Raw genomic sequence first — 22,781 nt, 5'->3', positions numbered from 1 at the left:
CTGGCTTTGCCCTGAGCAACTGGGCGAGCTCATAGGAGGTATTCAACCTCTGTGAGCCTCAGTTTTCTCCTTTGTACAATGGGAATAATCATATGTCCCACCTGATAAATGTTACAGCTGCTATCATGATAGTTATCACAGTCCTTAGCATTCATGTTATCATTAGCTGGTTCATATTTCGTTATCATGATGACTCTTATTTTCTATATGTTTATTTTGTCCACTCACGTGCATGTTGAGTTCCTTCAGGGTAAAACTCCCAACCTTTGATCTTCCCCACTGAAGGTATCTCAAGCTGTTGGCAAAAGTGGGATGTCAGCAGGTGCCCTTGGCTTGACCACAGGAGCAAGAGGGCCACCTCTGGGGCTCTGCTGATCAAACAGAGGGCTTTCATTGGGCTCAGCTCCGTTGCCACAAATCCATGGTGGATGATGTGGGAGTAGATACCAAAGTGCTTCCTGCCCTTCTGTAGCCTAGAGGAAGTCCCCCAAAGTAAAAGAAGAACATTCAGAAAGGGACCCAGTCGAGACTCCTACACAGACCAGAGGTTTGTGCCCCTGCTAAGGGGCAAGGGTGGCAAGGAAAAGTGGGTTCCATCAATGTGTCACACATCTGATTTTTTGTAAACAGACGAGGACTAAGGAGAGAGCTGGGCCCCTTGCTATGTGATGTAGGTGTCCCAGCTGCCTCCTCTGCCATCCGTCGTGCTCGTCCACAGCTCCCGTGGGCTGTCTGGTCTGCTGTGTGGACTGCTGCCCATCTCCGTACTCACAGAGTGGGCAACATTCATACTTGTGGGTGGGATGAATTAACTCACATCTAAGCAAATATTGGGGGCCAAAACCAAATGGAAAATGAGGCTGGAGAGTCCAGGGTGTTTTCAGTCATTTGGTTGGATCTGCCTTTCTCCTAAAAGAAGCCCCAGGAAGAAAGCCCTGGAGGAGGTAATAATGGTGTCTTTCACAATGGAAAGGTCAACCGACCTGTGTTTATTGAGTGACTCAGTGGGCCAGCCCTTTGCTCGGCTTTGTAGGTGATTACCAGACCGGCAAACCCATGGGGTCCTCTTGGTAAGCAGGCTGGAATCAAAACGCATGAGAAAAATGAGAGAGCAGCCCGGAGCAGCATGTCATTGTGCAGAATCGTCCAGAAAAGGTTCAGAGGATTCGAGGCTGTGCTCGGGAGGCCCAGGTGGTGGGGCTGAGTGGGAACACCTGAGGAGGCAGGAAGGAGAAGGCTGGGTGCCACAGGTGGAGGTCGGGGTGTGGCTGAAATCTCCAGGTCAGCACAGCAGCGGGGGTGCGTCCGTGTGCCCTCGCCAGAGTCCTGCATGGGCTGTTTCAGTTGCCTGGCTGTCTGGCCCCTCCTCTCTCTCCCTGATCACTGCCCTTCCTGCCGAGGCCTCTTTGAAATTTGACTAAGGTTGCGAGCACGTATTTCAGCATTTCTGGATGCAATTTGGTATCAGAGCAAAGAATCAAAGGATATTTGCTATCACTTTAAAGTATGCTTCTCTCCCTCTTCCTCTGAGCACCTGACCCCACAATCATCGCTGGCTTTGAAATAATAGACCCATCATAATTATGAGAATTAGTCTGGAGGCTTCTGCCTTATTTGCTCAACTGAGGTTACTGAGGCCGTCTTTAGAGGTGGAAAGGGTGTCCCGGACCATCTCGGCCGAGATGGCAAATACAGAGCCGTGCCTGCTGGGTGGGGGCTGCCAGGAAGCAAGAATGAGGGAGGGGGCTGGGAGCAGGGAGGAAGCCCCCAGTACCCACCCCAAGAGCCGCTGCCCCTTGGGGACCCTGGACCCAGCGTTGTGAGAGAACAGTTTTTTTTTTTAGCAGAGGCTGAAACCAAGACCATGTGTGAAGTGCCCCAAGTTTGTAAATGTTAAAAACAAATTTGGCACATGAAGACCCTGAGTAACGAATGAACTCTCCATTGGGTTGCTATCCCCGCTAGTTATAGAAGTGGAAACAGAGGCCCAGGCAGGGAGAAAAACATGGGCTAGCTCATTAAGGTGGTGGACACTTGTGTTTCCTCTGCCTCCTCGCTCCAAGCCCCGAGGTGCAGGGCAGTGTCCACACTCATCAGGCTGGGAACCTCCCATCAGCATGCTGCCCACACTGCCTGCTGCTTCCCAGGGGCTTCTGCTTGCCCTTGGCCAGGGGTGGCTGGAAGCCTCTCTGTGGCCTTGAACCTGTGTTGCAAAGCCGGACTGAGTCAACACTCTGAGCTGGCTCTGTGACCGACCCGTTCCAGGCGGTGGGTCAGTGGCCACGTTGCAGCCCTTGGACAGCAGGCAGGGAAGGCCAGGGCTCTTACAGAGGGCAGCTTCAAGGTTCTCCTAGGGTATTTAAGGAATAGAGCCAGAGTTAATGCTGAACTCTTTCTTTGACTTAATTTATTATAATGTATGTGGCTAAAATGTAGATCACACGGCTGTTTTGGATCTCCGTTTTGATTCCCAAAATTGCAATCATGATAGGTGGATTATAACCGTGCTTTAACATACAGATGAGGAAATGTATTCCTCTGCAATTTCCCCCTAAGGAGAAGTCAGAGGATAAGGGGCAGGAGTTTTGAATAACCTTGCAACATTTAGTTGTCTCTCTCGGTTATGGGATAGAAATTAGCATTACAGGACTATATGTGTGGTGACTGCAGTGCTGCTTTGAATTTTAGTGTGGAAGAGCTTCCAAAGGGAAGGGAGAAAGCGATTTTCCTTATTAGCAATTGTCACCAGGATCTAATCTACATCCAAAGTGGTGTCACAAGTGTTGTTGTATTTATTTAAAAACACGAAGTGCCTACTATGTGCCAGGCACCTTGCTAGCAGGCTGGGAATGCCATGGCAAACCAGACAGGATGAAGAATCGCTGGAGAACTGAGCGCTAGCAGGCAGCACTGGGTGGTGCCCAACTAGGGGTGAGCTGGGAGGAGGCCGAGGTGGGGGGGTGGGAGCTGTGAGCACAGCTGGAGGGCCGGGGGTGGCAGGCCAAGGGAAAGGAGGGTGCAGGAAGCCTCACACAGAGGGGAAAGTGGAGTATTCCTCATGTGGGGGTGGGGTGTGCATGTGGTGGGGTGGCTCCAAGAACATATGTCTGGGCAGATTTTTCCTTGGGTCCAGATACTCAGCAGAAGAACCGAACAGAACAAATGTCCTGATGAGCTGCCCCAGGGCCTGGACTCTGCCCTCCCCACCAGCCCAGGTCTTGGACTGGCACCTACTCAACCTCTCCAATGCACCCTGAGGGTTCTGTTTGAATTCTGCCACCTGCCACTCTCACCCCTGCATCTGGGCCAGGGCTCTTGAGAGCTGTGAGAACCGCACCGCAACTCCCCTTCTCTCTCCTATGAGAGCTAGCTGTGCCTCTCCCTACACAGCACAAGCCCTCAACTCTGTGTCACTGGGGCAGGTCAGTGCAGGAGAATATAGGGAGTCTTAAAAGAAAACAGGGGGCCTCCTTTGGTTATACTGTGTGGAATGACCACCCAGCCTTCCCAACACCATTCGTTCATTCATTCTCATCAGTATTTACTGAGCGCCTACTCTGTTTCAGGAGGTTTTGCATGCATGTCAGTCATTCAGTCGTGTCTGACTCTTTGCAGTCCCATGGACTATAGCCCGCCAGGCTCCTCTGTCCGTGGACTATTCCAGGCAAGAATACTAGAGTGGGTTGCCATGTCCTCCTCTAGTGGGTCTTCCCAATGCAGGGATGGAACCCATGTTCCATCCTTCCCAATGCAGGTCCTGCATCTCCTGCATTGGTAGGCGGAGTCTTTACCACGCCCCAGGAGGTTTTAGGGAGATAATATTGAGAAAAACAGACTGCATCCCAGCTTGTGAAGTGTAGACAAGCTAGTAGGAGAGAGAAATTAAGCAGGTATCATATATCTATGGTAAATACAAACTCTGAGAGGTGTGTCATGAAGGTTTCATTCTAGAGTAATTGGGATTGACCTGACTCAGTGTGTAAGTACAAGAATGTCTTCCAAGAAAGTGGCATTGGAGCTGAACTCTCGAGAATGGTGGCATCAACCAGGCAAGAGGGAGGTAGTGTGCTAGGGTTTGGGGTGTATATTTCAGGAAGAGGGTGAATGTGTGTTGAGATTCTGAGGTCCATCAAAGAGAAAGTTCTCACCTTTCTCTTTCTGGAGGGTCAGTAGAGCTGCCTTGCGCTCTTAGATTTTCTGGGAATGCCTTGGGCAGACCCAGGCAGGACTGTGAGTGGCATCTCCTTGGCCCCCTGAAGCCTTGTCAAGGAAAGCTCCCAGCTCACATCACATCACAGTCCCAACTCACGTCCCAGTGCCTGAAAGGTGGCCCTAAAATTCTTTTCCAGTATTGGGGTGTGGGCGTGAACTGGTCAGAAGGCCTCTGGGGTACAGGACTGAGGGGCCTGGCATGTCTGGGCAGATGGGGTGCTCTGTGGAGATGTTCAGAAGCAGCCAGCCTGTTCGCCCTTTAACACCAGCCATCTCATGAAAGGTGTATAGGATGGTGAGGCCTGAACTGCCCCAAATGGTGACTGCTCCTCTCTCTCCCTGTCATCCCAGTCCGACACCTTCCCCTGGTCTTCCTCCTCACCCCCTAGTTACTCATCTCAAAGGGATGATCTGAGTAGGTCTGTCTTGTCTAGGAGGTGTCTTGGGAGAAGGTGTAAAGCTGTAACTTTAGGATTAGAACATAGCATGCGTGGAAGCTTGTTCATGGGTTTCCCACCATGGAGGCTGGTGTCACTTTGCACACCAGAGTTGATCTTTCCAGCTTGGCAATGTGCCGGGGGAGGGCACTGACCATGAGCAGGGCTCCTGTGGTGATGCTATTATATGAATCATCATCTCTGGTTTGTCCTAGTTATCTGTGTAGGTATAGGTCAAGGGTAGGTCTGGACCTGGGTAGTTCAGGGGAACTGTCAGTTGGGAGCCTTTTCCTCACATTATGTCATTTAGTTTTCACAAGGGATTGTAAAGTAGTGCTGTTATTCCCACTTTACAGACAGTATTTAGAGTCTGGGCAAGGCTAGGGGAAGCATCTACAGAGGAGAAGCCCAGAAGTGGCAGGTCCAGGTTGGAAAACCCAGAGCTTGCTGTCTCAAAGCCGGTGACTTTCCCACTTGGCTGTGATAGCTCTGCAGGGTTTAAGGTATATTAAGCGACTTCACTTTCACTTTTCACTTTCATGCATTGGAGAAGGCAATGGCACCCCACTCCAGTGTTCTTGCCTGGAGAATCCCAGGGACAGGGGAGTCTGGTAGGCTGCCGTCTATGGGGTCGCACAGAGTCGGACACAACTGAAGCGACTTAGGAGCAGCAGCAGCAGCAAGGCCTTGCAAACCCCCTATCTCATGAAACACTCAGATTCCTTTGTAAGTACCATTATCCAATTAGTATCTAGTTGGATTATCCTAATACATCCTAATACAGATTAGGATGCTAAAGTTCATGACGCTTTAGTGGTTTGCTTGGAATTCAGAGTTTAAACGCAAACTCAGATCTTGGAGTCAAACACTTCTAGGTGTTTTGAGGTGAGCCCTTCTGGCCGACAGTCTCGGTCCATGCCTGGGGACCATGGGGACAATTTCCTCGGTCCCACCACCCCTCCCTCCACAAGGAAGACTGCTTGTCCCTGCCCCCTCCTTCCCTGGGCCTCCTTGGCGGACATACTCATTTGCTTGACCCTTGTGGAGATTTGTTTGGACTGGTCTATGGGATTGCTAGAACCTGGAGGTTTCCCTTTGAGAACTTTGCCAACACTTGATACTTTCATCTGGGTGCAAAGGAAGAATGAGCAGACTTGACCTTCCTGTTGGAAGCTGCTACCCAGGAAGCTAGTCCCCAGGGGTCAGTTCATTCATTCGTGCATCATTCATGCATGCATGAGCTCTTTGAGTGATGGTTGGATGCCTACGATGTGCCAGATGTGGAGGAAGAGTTCTCTGGTCCTCTTGTCCTCTGCCAGTTACAAGCTAGAAGGAGAACAAAATCCACACTCTTCACCTGGCCAGAGAAGCTAGTTGCGGGCCCACTCAGGATATGAATGTAACCAGGAGCTATCTGAGGTTTATAGCATAGCTTCATTTGTAGTTGAGAAAGGCCACTCCTATGGTTATCAGAAAGTTACCTTCAAGCAGTCTCTGGGGGTCATGGGAGGAAAACAGCAAAAACTTCACTGAGCATGTCACAGTCGTATTGTCTAAAGTCCACTCCCCAACCAGGAGCCTTGGGGGTCGGGGGGTCATCAACCTTGCCAGGACGCAGACACTGGACCACTCATGGGGAAGGCCATTCTCCAGGGCATCGGCTCTAGCTTTGTTTTGCTGGCATGTACCAAGACAATGGTCAGTGTGGTAACCTTGGCTGTCTCCTTGGCTCCTCTGCTTTGTGGCCTGAGCCAAGTCCAAAGGTTTTGTCCTTTGGAGATCTATCAGCCAGGCAAAACAGCTCCAGAAAAATGTTTGTACCGTGACGGGCAGATCTGGATAGAATTTTTTTTGCTAATTTTTATATGTCAGCTAAAGTATTTATTACTACAAAGTGTTTAAAGTTTCAGCATTTATTAAAAAAAAATTTAAATCTTGATCCATTGATAGTGTTCATCTGATAAAGGTTCTCAAATTAAAAGGGCTAGATAAGTCAGTGCAGCTCAGAAATGGCAGTAACTTCAGAGCTGGCAATTGACACTTGTTTTCTGCCACTGTTTACTCTTCAATAAAAAATGCATATTTACCATAGCAACCTCCTGATCACGTGGTGCCCTATCTTACCCGCTACCCTCTAAAACAGAATAGCTTCTTAAAGAAACAAACACATTCTAATATGTATGCTTTTCAGATGCAAAAATGTGTTCTTTATAAGGAAACCTTCTTGCCTGGGATTTAATGCTAATAAACATGTCATCTTTATAGAAATCATTTTGGTCCCATGTCTTAAATTTTAAGGTGTTCACCCTGAAAATCAAAATAAAATTACTCTTGGAAGGACTTTTGATTATCTTGAGACTTTGTTGATCATTTGTTTTAATACAGTTTTAAAATAATGTGTATTTGCATGTATACATGCATATGTATATATAGGGTTTTTTTTTCCCCCAAACAGTAGCCATTAGTATCATTTGGGAGGGAGTTTGATGTAGATTCTAATGACCTGCTGCTTCATCTGTGATTAAAGATTGTCATCTATGCAAAGCTCAATTGCAGGCTGAATTGTTTTTCACTGTTAACTTGGGAGAATTGCCTGGGTGTTCAGAGCTTTGGAGAAACTGCTGTAACCCGGACTTTTCAGAAAGGGAGCATGCCCTCTCATTCTGGACCTTGTGCAGGTTGCAGGCTCTGTCGCTTGGGGAGAACGCTAAAGCCACAGGTCTCTGCCCTCCCCACCAGCCACCCTTGCATGCAAGGGGTCCCTTTGGCAATATTCATGTTAAAAGCTGTTATTAACTGGAGCATATCCTGCCTGCACCAGGCCCTTGCTAAATGAATGTTAACGACTATCCCTGTTTTGCAGGTAAGGAAACTGAACCTCAGAGAGGTTATGTCATTTGCCCAGGATTATATTCTCTAAGAGTTGGTGGAACTTGGTTTTAACCTGAAGCATCTGATTGAAAACCTTTTCCACGTAATCTGTGATCGGCACCTTTCTGTCAGTTGTAAGCCGGAAGGACAGGTGGGAACAGCATGGGGGTGGGGCGGCGGTAGGCAGCGCCTTCTTTCGCACAATGTTCTCAGGAGACGTTGCATGGCCTCAGCTTCAGAAGAGTTTCTTGGCTCGCCCTTCCCATCCTGGTTTGCACCTGGGCCTGCCAGCCACGTACCCCTGTGCAGGGGTCTGGACACCGCAGCCCTGGGAGGGTGGTGTCTGGCTGTGTATGTGATGAGAGAGCTGCGGTCAGTACCCCGACAGCCTGGGGGTGGGGTGCATCTGAACCAGGCCTGGTGGATTTTTTAAATTCCTTTCAGCCACATACAGACCAATCTGAAAAACAAGAACATATTGTGACTCTGTTATGCTTAGTGGCTTTGGGGGGAAATCCGATTGTGATGTGAGGCAGGGCTCTCTGTGGCGATGTGGCGTTGTGACCCGAACTCAGAAGAGGAGAGCTGCCCAGACCCCACAGCCCAGCCAACCAATCTGACTGCAGCGTGTCCACGAGCCATTTCATAATTATCCATCATGAAAGCCTCCATGCTGCCTTAATAGATTATTTAAAATGGTGCCTGTGCCTCCCATGCAACCTCGTTGGCCCCGAACTGTACATACATACAAGCTGGGAGAGGTAATTGCTTATCATGTATCTTTTTGTTCCAGACACTTTTATAAAAGAGTATGTATTATGTATGGTGTGACCTTCAAATGTCAGGAATGTGTTGTGCAATAAACTGTCAATATTTGTGGTTATAAGGTACTAGATGACTTTTACAATAATTGGAATGGCTATATTAAAAGCTTGGATCACTCAGCTGGTTAAAGAGAAAGACACAGGCCAGTGTTCATCAGGGACTTGCCTTCTGCCAATGATTAAATGAAAGATATTGCAAGGTGCTTAAGATGTCTTCTTTGTTTAAAAAAGAATATGGCAAAACCTGTCTCTAGGGGAGGCGTTATCTCCAGATCATTCCTTCTCCTTTCAGTGCGTGTCTGTCCCTAGAGAAAACTCAGCCCACAAGTTATGGTGAGTGACCAAGCACATTTTGAAAAAAATCGGTCCAGCTTGTTCTTAGTGTCATTTAAGTAAGAATTCCTGAAGCCTACCCGGTAGTCAAAGAGATCTCCTCCAGTCTTCCCCCAGCCCCCACCCCAGCCATAAAGGAGGGGGCTGTAAATTACCTTAAGAGGATCTTAAAAGCTATAGTTTTTTTTTTTTTTTAAGAAGATAAATTACATAGAAATCTTTTGGGAATTTATGCTTTACTGAAAGTAGAGGCTTCTATAGTCTATAGTTTTTTGTGTGTGTGTTTTTTTTTTTTTTTTTAAGAAAGGAACATGTAATTTAAATTATGAAGAAGGGAAAGCATAACAAATATTTTGCAGTAATTACAGTAGTGATTGGGGCATGGATTACTTTTAAAGTATCTGTTTTATTATGCTTTTGTATTGATTACTGTTTCTTTATGCTGTTTCTTCCAATGCAACGAAATCTTCCTTTTTAGCCAGGAAGTAGGCAGATGAAATCGTGGAAGGTACCTCAATGACACACCACCATCTTCCCTCAAGCTGTTGTGATCTTGCTGATTAAAGTGTCTGTGTGTGGTTCCTTCCACCTGACTAGAGACCCAGCAAACACTCTGAGGCCTCCTCCTTCAGGAAGCTTCCCCAGATGTCCCTGACCTCCTGCCCCCCCACCCCAACCCCGCTGTCTTCACACTCCAGCCCCAGATGATCTGTGCTGAGCACATTGAAGGCATTTCTGATATTTTGCTCATACAGGGGGCCACTTCCCCCCGGACTACTCAAAGCAACTTTCCTCTTGTAGTCAGGAGCTCATCTTGCCCTCTGAATTCCAGTTTGCTTGCCTCCTCTGATTCTTTTATTTAGTTTAAAAGGGTGTGTTTAAAAGAGTAGGTACAAATTTTAAAGTATGTATTGAGCACCTGCTAATGAGCGGAGCGCCTACCGAGTGCTGGGGGTGTAACACCCAAGCAAGGGTGCGTGGTCCTTGTTTGTGTGGAGCTTGTGTCTAAGGGCAGACAGGTGGTAAGCAGACAAATATGCAGGTCAGCTAGCATCTGCCATAGGTGATAGGTCCTCGAAGGACAAACCAGAGAAAGAGCACCTGGGAATGTGGAGTCAGGGAGAATTCCTCCGGACAGTGTGGTCAGAAACAGCACTCCCAGGAGAGGCGGTGGACTAAAGTTTGAGTGTGAGTCTCTGTGTGAATTCTGGGGGGAGAGAATCCCAGGTGGATGGGGCCACAACAACTAGTCAATCCTAAAGGAAATCAGTCCTGAATATTCATTGGAAGGACTGATGCTGAAGCTGAAGCTCCAATACTTTGGCCACCTGATGCAAAGAACTGACTCATTTGAAATGACCCTGATGCTGGGAAAGATTGAAGGCAGGAGGAGAAGGGGATGACAGAGGATGAGATGGTTGGATGGCATCACTGACTTGATAGATATCAGTGTGAGCAAGCTCCAGGAGTTGGTGATGGACAGGGAGGCCTGGCGTGCTGCAGTCCATGGGGCTGCAGAGTCAGACATGACTGAGCGACTGAACTGAACTGGGGCAACAGGAGCAAAAGTGGGGTACCAGCCAGGAGGCCTTGTGGAAAACAAATAGGTGGAGGGCTGGAGTAGAGTTGGGATGAGGTCAGAGCAGCAGCAGGGGCCACTTAGGTGGGGATGGGAGATGATGAGGAGTCGGGGGTTATTCCAGAGTGACAGAGCCAATGACTTGTCCGTCCCCTGGCCATAGCCAGGCTTTCCCAGGGGATGGCATCTCCCTGGGCTATCCCTCTCCAGTCTCATCCTGCCTGCTTCTCCTCACCCAGGCCAGTCCATAGGTGATCCTGCTCTGCTCTGGTTCACCCGATCAGTTTCTGGGATGCATCCCTGCCCTGCAGGCCAGAGGGAAAAGAGAGGTGTGCGGAGCCCAGAGAAATCCATCACGCAATCTGTCTTGTCAAGGGTTGCTTCTCTGAGTCCCACATCCTGCCTGCTGTGTCCCTGGTCACAGGTCCCAGGCTGGGGACTAAAAGCACATGCCCACAGCTAGCCCTGAGTGCCTTGGGAGAACTGGCAACCCAAGGATTACAGAGCATGTTGTCAATGGCAGCGTCACACAATGCCAAGGGGAAGAGACCCCATGGGTGGCCCAGTCACCAGCAGGGGGGTTCCGCACACTCCCCTGACAATTAGGAAAGGGCTCTGGGCTTGGTAAAACCAGAAACACATTTGGCCCACAGTGCTTGATTTTGAAGCCCTTGTGTATTTTAAGGGAAATTTAATCCATATGTTTCTGATTCATTTTCACTTAACTCATCAAAATGTTGCTTTAGAGAAGCCATTTGAGATCTTAGTATCTTATATTTTTTTTCCTCCAAATTTTAGCCTTTTAGTGACCTATTTCCCCAATTCCAGAAATTCTATCTTGCTAAAAGCAAATGGAGCTCTGCACAGTTTTGAGTCTGGGTCAGAGGTGAGGAAGGCGATGATGGAGGACATTCACCTCTGTGACCAGAGGTCTGTCACGAGCTGGGCCTTGCCAGGGAGTCCAGCCCGGTCCCTGGTCCTAAGGACCCACAGGGAAGCTGGCTGTTGCCTTCTCACAAGTGGTCATCCTTTTCTAAAATAGCTCTCTATTTAAACAAATACTTTTGCCAATCCATATTAATGCTTAAGTATTTAACATGACTATATATGGCCATCATAAACCGGAGAACTTTGATGAAATAACAGAGACACCAAATTAATACTGACCTAAGGCATGACTTACATCTTCCAAGAGTTAAGTACAATTGTTTATGGAAATCTTATAATTTTTATGCATACCATTAATTTAAAATGGTTTTTAAGAATACAAGGAACCCTTCATCAGCCATAGCCATTACCTCTATCACAGTAATTGTTTTGAGTCTGTTTAAAGTTTTCAAAATAAGGGAAAGTGTTAAGCTTTTAAGAGGAACTATACATTCTCTTGGACTTTTTCTCCAAAGTGTTCTTTCTTCTACCCTGAAACCATTTTAAAACACTGATATATGTGGGCAAAGAAATTAAGAAAGATGTGATTTTTTGGTGTCCTGCTCACCCTTTAGACTCCACAAATTGCTTTTTCCTTCATTAATGAAGTGAGAGCTGTGCTTTTGAGATGCTCTTTGCACAAGGCAGACTTTCAGAATGAACTGCACGACTCATCTGGGAAATTGTATTTACTGTTATACTAAGAGTTTCATAGAAATTAAAATACCATGGCCTTTTATGTCGTAAAATAGTAAGCACTCAGGTGTATGGACAGCTCCCTCATCCCACTGAGGTTCCTGGGACAACTCTCCATTCCTTTCATGGGCTTATCTTCATCATCATCATCATCATCATTACAAATTTTTTTTTTTGAAAATCTTTCCAGAATGTACTTTGGCGTGTGAAGGGTAAGGCTGCCTGGCAGGATGAGGTGAGCGGTAAGGGTACATGCACAGTTAAAAAAAAAAACGTCTTTGCTTTTTCTTTTTGGTCCCACCCTGCCTCTTTTGGTCTCTCTGGACCTTGTTCTCTGTCACATTCTGTGGGTTAATAGGACTACCTGGAGAATTGGGTATAAACCCAAAAGACTTCACCAGTAGAAGGTTCAAATGACTTGGTTCCTGATTCCCACAGTGACCAGTCTCCAAGTCTTGAGGACTTAACAGAGCCAAGATTTGTTCTCATTCATGCGCAGTCTGTCTTGGGTTGATCTGGTGGCTCAGCGATCCAGGCGTCCTCTATTTTGTGATTCTGCCCCCTCAACACTTGTGTTGCAAGGACAGGGTGGCCGGGGAGGAGAGGGAGGCAGCCATGGTGCAGAGTCTCTCTTTTCAGTGCCTCCAGCATTGCCTGGACTAGTCAGTGGTGCCAACTTAGGGCAAAGACAGTTGGGAAAAGTTGGGGCTCGTGGAATATATTGAAGCATGCACTATCCCTTTCATGGTCATTTCCTCCCATCTCTCTAAAATCCATCCCTATTTCTGATTTGGCTTAAGATGGGCTAGGACTTTCCCAGTGACTCAACAGTAAAGAACCTGCTTGCAATATAGGAGACACAGATTTGATCCCTGGGTCAGGAAGATCCCCTGGAGGAGGGTATAGACAGAGGGCTACAGTCCATGGGGTCACAAAGAGTCAGACACGACTGAATTTACTGGACACGTGGGCTAGGGTGGGTGAAGGAAAGGCCACTACGTGGGTGCAGACAGCCTGCAGTGGACTTGGGGCTCACAATATCACAGGACTACAAGGAGCCGGAGGGGAAGAGCCAGCAAGTCCAGCTGGGGTCGGGTGAAAGGTTTTGCCTAAGGACAGCCAGGTACTGGGGACCAAGAAGGAAGAGATTCTGCCTCCTGACTCCTGACTCCTCCTCTGCAAACAAGGATATTTTAAATATGTACCAAGGAAGTCAAGTATTTAAAGATAACCCTGGGGGGAGGGAATCTACCCTTAAAATGCAAAATTATTTCATAAACCAAGTTTTTAAATTCCAAACAAATATAACAATAAGGTTAAGTGTATAACGAGGCACCCAGAAATTCAAATCATATTTGTGTACAAGATAGCCAGTCTCAGAGATGGATTTGGGTAGCTGCTGATGGTGTTCTATGTGCGTCTAGGTTTTAACTTTTGAAAAGTTGTTTTTCTTTCTAAGCATCGGATTCTTTGTCTCTCCAGGACTGCCAGTTTGTGGTTTAGTTGATGATGGGGATTCTAACATAATCCACAACCATTTTGAATCTCCCAGCGCCTTCTTTAGCCCACAGCTGTGGGCTCTCCCTCTGTGAATTCTAGGGAAGGTAATGCACCTCAATCACCTTGACCTAGGGCAACCTTGCTATATACTCAGAAGATCGGGAGAAGCAAGTGGAAACATAGAAGGCAAGCTTTCTGACCTTGAGATGACAAAATTACGAAGGTCAGTTGTTCGACGTCCCCCCAAAACACAGCTTTTTTAATTGAAGTATAATTGATGTGTAATATTATAAATATTATATATAAAGCATACAGTGTAGTGATTCTCAGTTTTTAAAGGTTGTGCTCCATTTACAGCTATGATAAAACATTGACTGTATTTCCAGTATTGTGCAATATATCCTTGCAGCATGTTTTAGACATAATAGTTTGTACCTCTTAACCCCCTACTCCTGTACTGCCCCTCCCCGTTCCCTCTCCCCACTTGAAACCACTGCTTTGTTCTCTGTATCTGTGAGTCTGTTTCTTTTTTGTATTATTCAGTTGTTTGTTGTATATTTTAAAGATTCCACATGTAAGAGATACCATACAGTATTTGGCTTTCTCTGTCCGACTTGTTTCACTTCACAGAACACCCTCCATGTCTATCCATGTTGTTGCAAATGGCAAAATTTCATTCTGTTATGACTGAGTAGGGGAACACTGCATGTGTATTTTGTTGTTTAGTCGCTACGTCATGCCTGATTATTTGGGGACTCTGTGGACTGTAGCTTCTCTGTCTATGGATTTCCCAGGCAAGGATACTGCAGTGGGTTGCCATTCCTTCCTCCAATGTGTGTGTATGGGTACTTTACCACTAGTGCCACCTGGGGAGCCCACATATACCTGTATAAACCCTACAGGCTTCCCCACTGGCTCAGCAGTAAAGAATCTGCCTGCAATGCAGGAGATCCAGGTTTGATCCCTGGGTTGGGAAGGTCCCCTGGAGGAGGGCGTGGCAACCCACTCCAGTATTCTTGCCTGGAGAATTCCAGGCAATGTATATTCCTGGCGGGCTATACATTACATTGCGTCACAAAGAGTCGGACATGGCTGAAGCAACTTAGCACACACACACACCCCTTGTCTTCTCTATCGGTTCATTCGTTGATAGACACTCAGTGCGTTGGCCATTGTAGACAATGAACATCGGGGTACATGTATCTTTTTCCAATTAGTGTTTTTGTTTCCTTTGGATATACACCCAGGGATGGAATTGATGGATCATATAGTAGTTCTATTTTTAATTTTTTGAGAAACTGCCTAAATTCTTGAAACAAAACTTGAAATGATTGGATCTGTGTCTTCTTTTTTATCTAAACACTCCCAGCTTGTAGGAACAGGAGGAAGCAGAGTTTTTGATATCTACTACAATTCACCTGTTTTAGGCTGACACTTGGGAAGGGTTGCATGTATAGTCTGTGTTCCTCTGGAATATTATTTGCTGCCATTATGTAAGATATCCACTTCTGAAGAATAGATTGCATATTATTTAGTGGGGTCAGGAAAAGAAACAGAGGTCCCAGGAGCTACTTCTCAGCTATTTCCCCATATTGTGAGGCCCAGGGCACACTCAGGCTGAGGCTGTGTTGCCTGCAATCGGGTGTCCCCACTCTTGGGGACACCCCAGCCTCGAGGAGCTGGCCGCGGTGCTTTCACAGCGGAGCAGGAGGAGCAGACAGCGAGTCTGAGGCCCACCTCTCCTCAAATGCCCAGCTTCGTTCCACTCAGCACACTTAGAGCGAGTGTTTGATCAGAGAGAAGAGAGACTGCAGAGTTTAGAAAACGGAATATATAAAAAAAACAAAACAAAAGCAGTCCACATGTGGCCTGAAAAAGGGTCACACGTGTCTTTTTTATAATGCTGCTTCCCTTCTGTCGTCTCTTTCCTAGAGGGCTGGGGAAGGACTGGTCTGTCCATAAGCAGGACCATGGATGTGTCCTTGGCTGGCTGTGTGGGGGCACAGAGTCTTGCAAAAAGACAGCTGCTAGTGCTTCTGCACCCTGGGGAGAGAAGGAATAAGAGAACAGCCTCATCTTCCCCTCTGAGCCAGCCTCTTGGGTTCTCAGTGGGGCGGGGCCTAGTCTAACACACCTTGTTTAACGGTACCCATCCATGTGTAGGCAGGGACTCACACACAGGCCCTGGGAGTGTGCCGCCGGGTGGGCCTTCCTCCACCATCACTGACGGTACTTGGCTTCCAGCCTCTCCGGACACTTCCTGGGACCACCCACAATTCCCCTTCATCCTCACTCAAGTTTGTTTTTCTACTTGGATTAGTCTAAGAGTAAACGCCATAGGCCTTCTGGCCCTCCAAGGGGGGAAAAAAAATTCTGTGTAAAGTGAAAATTAGACTCTTAAATCTGCAAAGAAAGCTGTTTATCTTACAAATTTATTCTTTTTATTGGGCCACACATATCCAAGATAGAAAGATAAAAGGAAAACAGATACAGGCCATCACTTAGAGTGACATATAGTGGGACGCAGCTCATCCTCACCTTCTGTAAAGCCTGTGGGAGCGCATGGTGGTGGCTTTATCTGTCTATTTATCTATAGCATGCCCTGGGCCAGGGCTCACCAAAAGCTGCAGTGGAAATGCATTCCCCACACTCTCTATTCTCCTCTGTTGGACTGTTCCCCAGAGGCTCTGATGGAGGAGGGTCTAGGGGAGGTGCTGGACTGCTGATAGTGGGACACGGGGAAGGGCAGGGATGCAGCGTCAAAAGCCCACACCTGCCTCCTCCTGTCCTGAAGTCAGCACTTAGTTTTGTTCATCATTCAAATGACAGCTCGTGACATCCTAACTTAAATAGGATATCTTAACCCCATTGCAGGGAGCAGTTGGGCAGAAATTTAATCAGGCTCATTGTTATTTTAAGCTGACCTCGTGATCATACAAAAGATAAACTGAGTTATGCTGGGAGGGCAACTGCAACAGGTTTGGTGTTGGGGTGGCTGTGGGCGTACAGCGAGATGGGTAAGAGTTGGCCCACCAGTTGTTTATACCTAGGATGTGGTTGGCTTGGAATGGGCATCTGGTGTCTGGCCATTTTCCTCCTGGACTGTTGGCACACTGGTTCTTTTAACACAGCGGTGGCGGCAGTGCTCGTGGATGTGACCTGTGGACGTGGGGCTGCCTGCTATGAATGCATGTGGGGCGTTTGTCTGCTGTGATCTTGAGAGCCCCCTTTGTGCCTGCTTGGCCTTATCCGTAGCCATCTCTGGAAGTCTTTCCACAGTCTTGTGGACAAACCACAAAGCTAGTGGTAGGTCAGGTGGGCTCTAGATGTGGATGAACAGAGCCCTCCTACCCACGTAACATTTTGAGGAGAAAAAGAGCTGGGCAATTAGACCCTTTGAACAACTCTTTTCCAAGGGTGGTTAGAAGAGTTGGGGAGAATAGGAGTCAAAGCGAGCCTTCCAGGAAACTTTCCAGGGCGGCACACAGTCCGAATGCACAGAGGATGCTTGAAGCCAAAGCGTTCCACGGTTGTTCCGAGCAAACATCCAGATTAGAATTAAGTGCGATTGCCTTCACCTTGTTCATGGCCTGTAAGTCTGTCCCTTTTGGCTGTGAGCAGAGAACACCAGGAACGGATGTTGAAGAATAAAAGCAATTTGCATTTTCCATTGCTTGGAAGGTACAAATCTTGTTTATTTTGCTCTCTGCGGAACTCGCAGGTCTGCTTATTATCCCAGAAAGTGCCCTTGTTCTCATAGTGAATCTACCGCGAGGCCTGGAGGGTGGGCCAGAAGCTGCGGCCAGGACCCTGCCAGCCTTGGGGGCTTGGGTTCTGTGCCAGGCAGTGGCCTCCAGCCCTGTGGGGAGGCCAGAGGAGAAGGCTTGCGTGCCTCCCCTTCTCGAGGCAAGATTCCCAGCTCCTACCCCGCTCCCCTGATGTCGCCTCCTTGGCAATGTGATGTCAGGCCTCGGGTGTTGCAATAACATATCCTCCAACCACTAGATATTTTCACAGTTTTATTTACTATTATGTCCCATCATTTCTGTGCAGAAGGCAGCCGTATGTAAATTTTATTCCGTTTTCTAATGGTTTGGGTTACATAACAAATAACAGCAGGAAGGAAAATTTGTATTGATACTTTACAGAGGAAGTTCTCAAGTCACTGCACAAAGATTTAACTGTGGTGCTCTAAGTTTATGGGAGTTTTGCAGCTGAGTTTCTGCACATGACTTTGAATATGTCACTATATGTTTATCATGGGCTAATTGTGGAACCACATTTCCATACTTTTTCTTCTCTCTTTCATGAGATTACACCAGCCAGCGATGGAGGCAAGACTCTACAAGGAAGAAATGATCAGTTTGGGATAATTTTCTTTCCTATCCCAAAATAGCTGTATGTCTGCATGTCTTAGGGACTCAGCCGAAACACATTTTTTTCCATTTGTTGCTTGATATAATGCAAATGTGATTTCGATACTATAGCAAACTCTCCAGCTAGTCCATATTACAAATTAATCAAATTCAACAAACACCAACATTTTTAAACTTTTGCAAAAAAATACTTAATAGGAGCTAAGCAAAAGAAGAAATCAAACCAGCTGCTGACACAGCTGTTTCTTTTCTTGTTTAATTCAGTTCAATATAAAGGTACCATATGCTGCTTAAAATGATGATAGGAAAGATGAAATAATTTAAGAGAATAACAAGAAAATACATGAATTGTCAGCATTCTGTCAGATTTAAAGAATGAAATAGACAGGTGTAGTATTGACATGTTTAACTTTGTGTGGTGTTAGCAGTTTTGGTGCGAACAACTTCTGACATGTGCTGAAGTGATGTGAGAACGTTTCTCCTCCGCTGCAGACATTGGCGAGGAGGCTGGGAGATCGGCCGGCGTCCAGCAGCCCGCACTGCTTCGTGACAGGAGCCTAGGATCAGCCATGAAGGACTGCCCATACTGTGGGAAAACCTTCCGGACATCCCATCACCTAAAGGTCCACCTGAGGATACACACAGGTGAGAACTCTGGGTGCACAGCTCGGAGGAGGTGTCCCAGGCTGCTGCGCTCCTGTCCCAGGTCTAGCCTAGTGGGCCGGTCTGTGCACCACTGTCTGGGTCTGAACTGAGCCTAACAACCTAGTTCTCTGCCCCACACTCACCCTCCTGAATGACACATGGCGTGTGGATGTGGGTCTCCCGTGGTCCAGGTTTGGGTGATGGCGCTTTGTCCGAGGCACGGAAACGTTTTGCTTATGGTGTCCTTCTGCTGTACTGAAGTCGCACCTCCTACATCCTCATCTGGACCAGGGATCTTTCAGGTGCAGATGACGAGAACCCAGCTCCAACTGTAAAGATACAGGTCATGCAGGAGGTCTTTGAAGGCAGGCTGGCTTCTGGCCCCTTGGGGTTACGTGCCCACACCTGGGACTTGGACAGATGATGAGGGGAATGGGTAGCTCTCCATTGCTGCTGCTAAGTCACTTCAGTCATGTCCGACTCTGTGTGACCCCATAGACGGCAGCCCAGTAGGCTCCCCCGTCCCTGGGATTCTCCAGGCAAGAACACTGGAGTGGGTTGCCATTTCCTTCTCCAATGCATGAAAGTGAAAAGCGAAAGTGAAGTCGCTCAGTCGTATCCGACTCATAGCGACCCCATGGTTGGGTCTCCTCAAAAGAAGGATTGAGATGCTCTTACCCGAGCCTCTGGACTGCTGCTGTCATCTCCCATGTGTTGGCAGTGCCTGAGCCCCTCACGGTGAGGGCTTCTCTTGGTTCCTCTGCCTCGAGCCTCGGTCATGGTTCTTGTTCGCTTTTCTGCTAGTTGTTTGCACATTGCCAATACAGAAAAAAAATCTATCTGAGATATGGACACCTCCATTTTCTTTGATTTTTCTCCTGACACATTATCTATTGGAGTATGAGCTGCTTCAGAGGATAGACAAATATGCCATCTATTTTCAAAAATAATTGTGGTCTGTTTCCCAAGGAATCAATAAAGCTCAGGGTTGTGCATGATATTTAGTGCATACAGGCCTCATGTTCAGCAGGCTGTGGAAGACAGGGAGCCCTCACCTGGACCCTCACCCATGCCCACATGTCTTCCTGCCACCCAGTGTCCTGAGGACAGGTGGTCATGGGCAGTGGGTACGGGCTGCCATCTTTATATGCAGCCTGGGTACACTTGGTATCACCACTGTCCCTCCCTGTCCTGGAGCACTTCTCTCATGGGGTCACCCCAAGGCAAGAGAGGACTCCTAACATGCACTGATGATGCAGCAGGCTCTCTCACCCTCTGGGGTCCATGGGATCCGACCATCTTGACCTTCATCACCTCCCTGTGACCCCACTGCCGTCTTCCTGTTCCTCCTGTGCAAGAGGCCTTGCTTCTGCGGCAGGACCTCTGCACCTACTGCCCCCTCCCCCTGGACTGTTCTTCCTCCAAGTGTAACTGGGGGCTTAGCCTCACGTGATCTCTTGAGAGGGGCCATGCCTAACTACCCTGCCTGAAATATCCCTTGTGCCCCTGCATTATTTTTTTCATCGACTTAGCACCTTGTGAAATTATCTTGTTCAGTTCAGTTCATTTCCTTATGTGTTGTTTATCTTCCACCAAGTAGAATGTGAGGGTGGTAATATTCTGCTATAGAATCCCAGGCCTGCAAGAGTACCTTCCAGTGAGCTATAGCTTAGCAGAGGCAGTGCATTTATTTGAGAGCTTGAATGACAGACCAAATAAGTAAGTGACCCTTCTCCTTCAGTGCCTGCTCTATGCTGGGTAGCATGGAGTGGATGAGTGCAGTGGGGAACCTGGACTCTTCCCTAGGAAACTGTGGTCCTTCTAGAAAGACCCCCTGCACACACGAGCTGGTCAGAAGCTACCATGTGGCAGCCACCCTATAGGTGCTAGATGCATGGGTGGGGATGGAGCTCAGGGCCTTTGCACTTCTCTGTAAGATAGGTCACCCGCCGGCTTGTGCCCTCACCTTCAGAGTGGCACCCATGTCCCCTTCTCAGTGGACTCATCCCAGTGAAAGGGCTCAGGACAAGACAGCTTTTGCAACCACACCAATGTCCACCTTCCTCCTCAGGTTGTATCTAGGGTCCCCAGTGTTATGGCTGGGGGACCCACAGACTGCCAGGCTGTGGGAGACAGTCCACCAGGGCATCCACCGTCCTGCTGTCTACAGGGGTGTAGAGACCTGACCAGGGAGGTGCTGTGGTTCTGCCCTTTCTCGTGATGTAGATACAGGCTCCGGGCCAGGTTTCCCAGGTAGGTGATGGCTCACTGCAGGTGAGACTGGCCCTGCCAGGGTTAGTGTGGGTCAGGAAGGAAAGAGGCGGTGTCTCCCAACCAGGAGCTCTGCCGACCCAGGGGCCCCCACCCACCCTCAGCTGGACTGTGGTTTATGTGGAAATGCCAGAGAATCTTCCTGGTAAGTTAGGACTGAAGCCAGCAGAAAGAAGTCTTGCTGAACCTGAGTAGAAACAAACGGATACTGCTTTTGAAAGTATAAAAGTTTGAGGAAGACTGTATTTGTCCAAACTTCTGCTTCTTTTGCCTCATAAACTTCTGAAGTTTGTGACCAACAGTCTTTGGTGACATTGAGAGAAGTGACATAGGGCCGTGGACAGAGGCATTCTGGAAACTTCCCAGAATAAGGTTGAAAATGAACGAAGTCATGGAAACATCACACCGGCCCTCCTTGGAAGCAGAATTTGCAGGTTTGAAAGGCAGAATGGTAACCAGATAAAGATCAATTTCCTTTTTATCAAAGAACAAAGAAGTTGGAAAATGCTTACAGTTGTGCTTTTGAACAGAAAGTGTTACATGTTATAAATCACCAAAGTAAACAAACATTATGACAATGTAAAAGCGTAGATTATGCGAGTAATTAAAAATCAAAATCAAGTGGTTTGTTAATGAATAAGTTAATAGGGGCCCCAGTTGTGGAGATGTCCTGGGCTGCCTTCCCCTCTCTCTTTGTGGTTTTGTGTTTCCAGATGACATGGTCAGAGGACAGCAGTCTCCAAAATAGAACAGTTGTTTTCCGAAATGCCATCTTTTGAAGTTTTTTTATAATGAACCCATATAAGCACATTAAAACTCTGATGTGTAATAAATATATTTTAATTGGTCAGGATATGAGGTGGTACATTCTCTGTATCTTTCTGTCCTACCCCATCTCTGTGGGAAGTTTTGATCGTATAACATCAACTGATTAAAAAAAAAAAAACACTTTCCTTTTTTTAACTCCGCTACATTAGCTCAATTACTGCTCTTCTTCTCCAACACCTGTCTATTAGAGAGGTTCTGAGCAGATGCACCAGTCAGGTTGCTCTGAACACCTGGGGGCTGGGCAGAACCTGCTGCTGCTAAGTCGCTTCAGTCGTGTTCGACTCTGTGCGACCCCATAGATGGCAGCCCACTAGGCTCCCCCGTCCCTGGGATTCTCCAGGCAAGAACACTGGAGTGGGTTGCCATTTCCTTCTCCAATACATGAAAGCGAAAAGTGAAAGTGAAGTCGCTCAGTCGTGTCTGACTCTTTGCGACCCCATGGACTGCAGCCCACCAGGCTCCTCCGCCCATGGGACCTTCCAGGCAAGAGTACTGGAGTGGGGTGCCATCACCTTCTCTGAGAGCCTGCAGGGAGCTAGAACATTTCAGCTGCCGCTGAGCTCCAGCCAGATCTATGGGGAACAGAGAGGAGCACCCAGAGGACCCTCAGATCCTCAGCTGCCCCACTCTGGCTACTGCAGGGAAGATGTGGGTTGCTGATTCCACCTAGGGAAGGCGGAACTCCTCTCCTGTTTGAAAGCCTGGCTGATTAGGACCAAATCACTAGACGTGTCTGATTTGTCTACTAGAGCACACTGCTGGTGACTGGAATTCAGAGCCAGACAGTAAAAAGACTGTGTCGGTTAGGGCTCTCCAGGGAAACAGCTGTACACAATCTATATACATATATATGTATCTATATATCTATATCTATATAGACACATCTGTGTACATATACATGTGTAGACACATCAATCTAATACATATACATTTATATATACATATACACGTCTATATACATCTATGCAACATATACACATATATACATATATATTTGTGTGTCCATGCATGCTAAGTCACTTCAGTTGTGTCTGACTCTTTGCAACCATATGGACTGTAGCCCACTAGGCTCCTCTGTCCATGAGATTCTCCAGGCAAGAATACTGGAGTGGGTTGCCATTTCCTCCCCCAGGGATTGATTGAACCCAGGTCTCTCTCCTGCATTGCAGGCAAATTCTTTACTGTCTGAGCCACCAGGGAAGACCTTTTATATCAGATCATATCAGTCGCTCAGTCGTGTCCAACTCTTTGCGACCCCATGAATCGTGGCACGCCAGGCCTC

The 22,781-nt window shown here is 47.5% G+C and overlaps 1 protein-coding gene across 10 annotated transcripts in view; it reads left to right on the top strand.

Moving 5' to 3' along the window:
- Positions 1 to 22,781, top strand: part of ZNF536 (zinc finger protein 536) — a 448,820-nt gene that overhangs the window by 261,906 nt on the left and 164,133 nt on the right. For all 10 annotated transcript variants that reach the window (XM_027516035.1, XM_027516032.1, XM_027516034.1 and 7 more), the window contains one exon: positions 18,248 to 18,400. In XM_027516035.1, coding sequence (XP_027371836.1) covers positions 18,248 to 18,400 — 153 coding nt within the window. The remainder of the gene's footprint in view (positions 1 to 18,247; positions 18,401 to 22,781) is intronic.

This window comes from Bos indicus x Bos taurus, chromosome 18 (assembly GCF_003369695.1).
Source record: "Bos indicus x Bos taurus breed Angus x Brahman F1 hybrid chromosome 18, Bos_hybrid_MaternalHap_v2.0, whole genome shotgun sequence".
NCBI lineage: Eukaryota > Metazoa > Chordata > Mammalia > Artiodactyla > Bovidae > Bos > Bos indicus x Bos taurus.
This window is presented reverse-complemented; position numbering and strand designations above follow the sequence as displayed.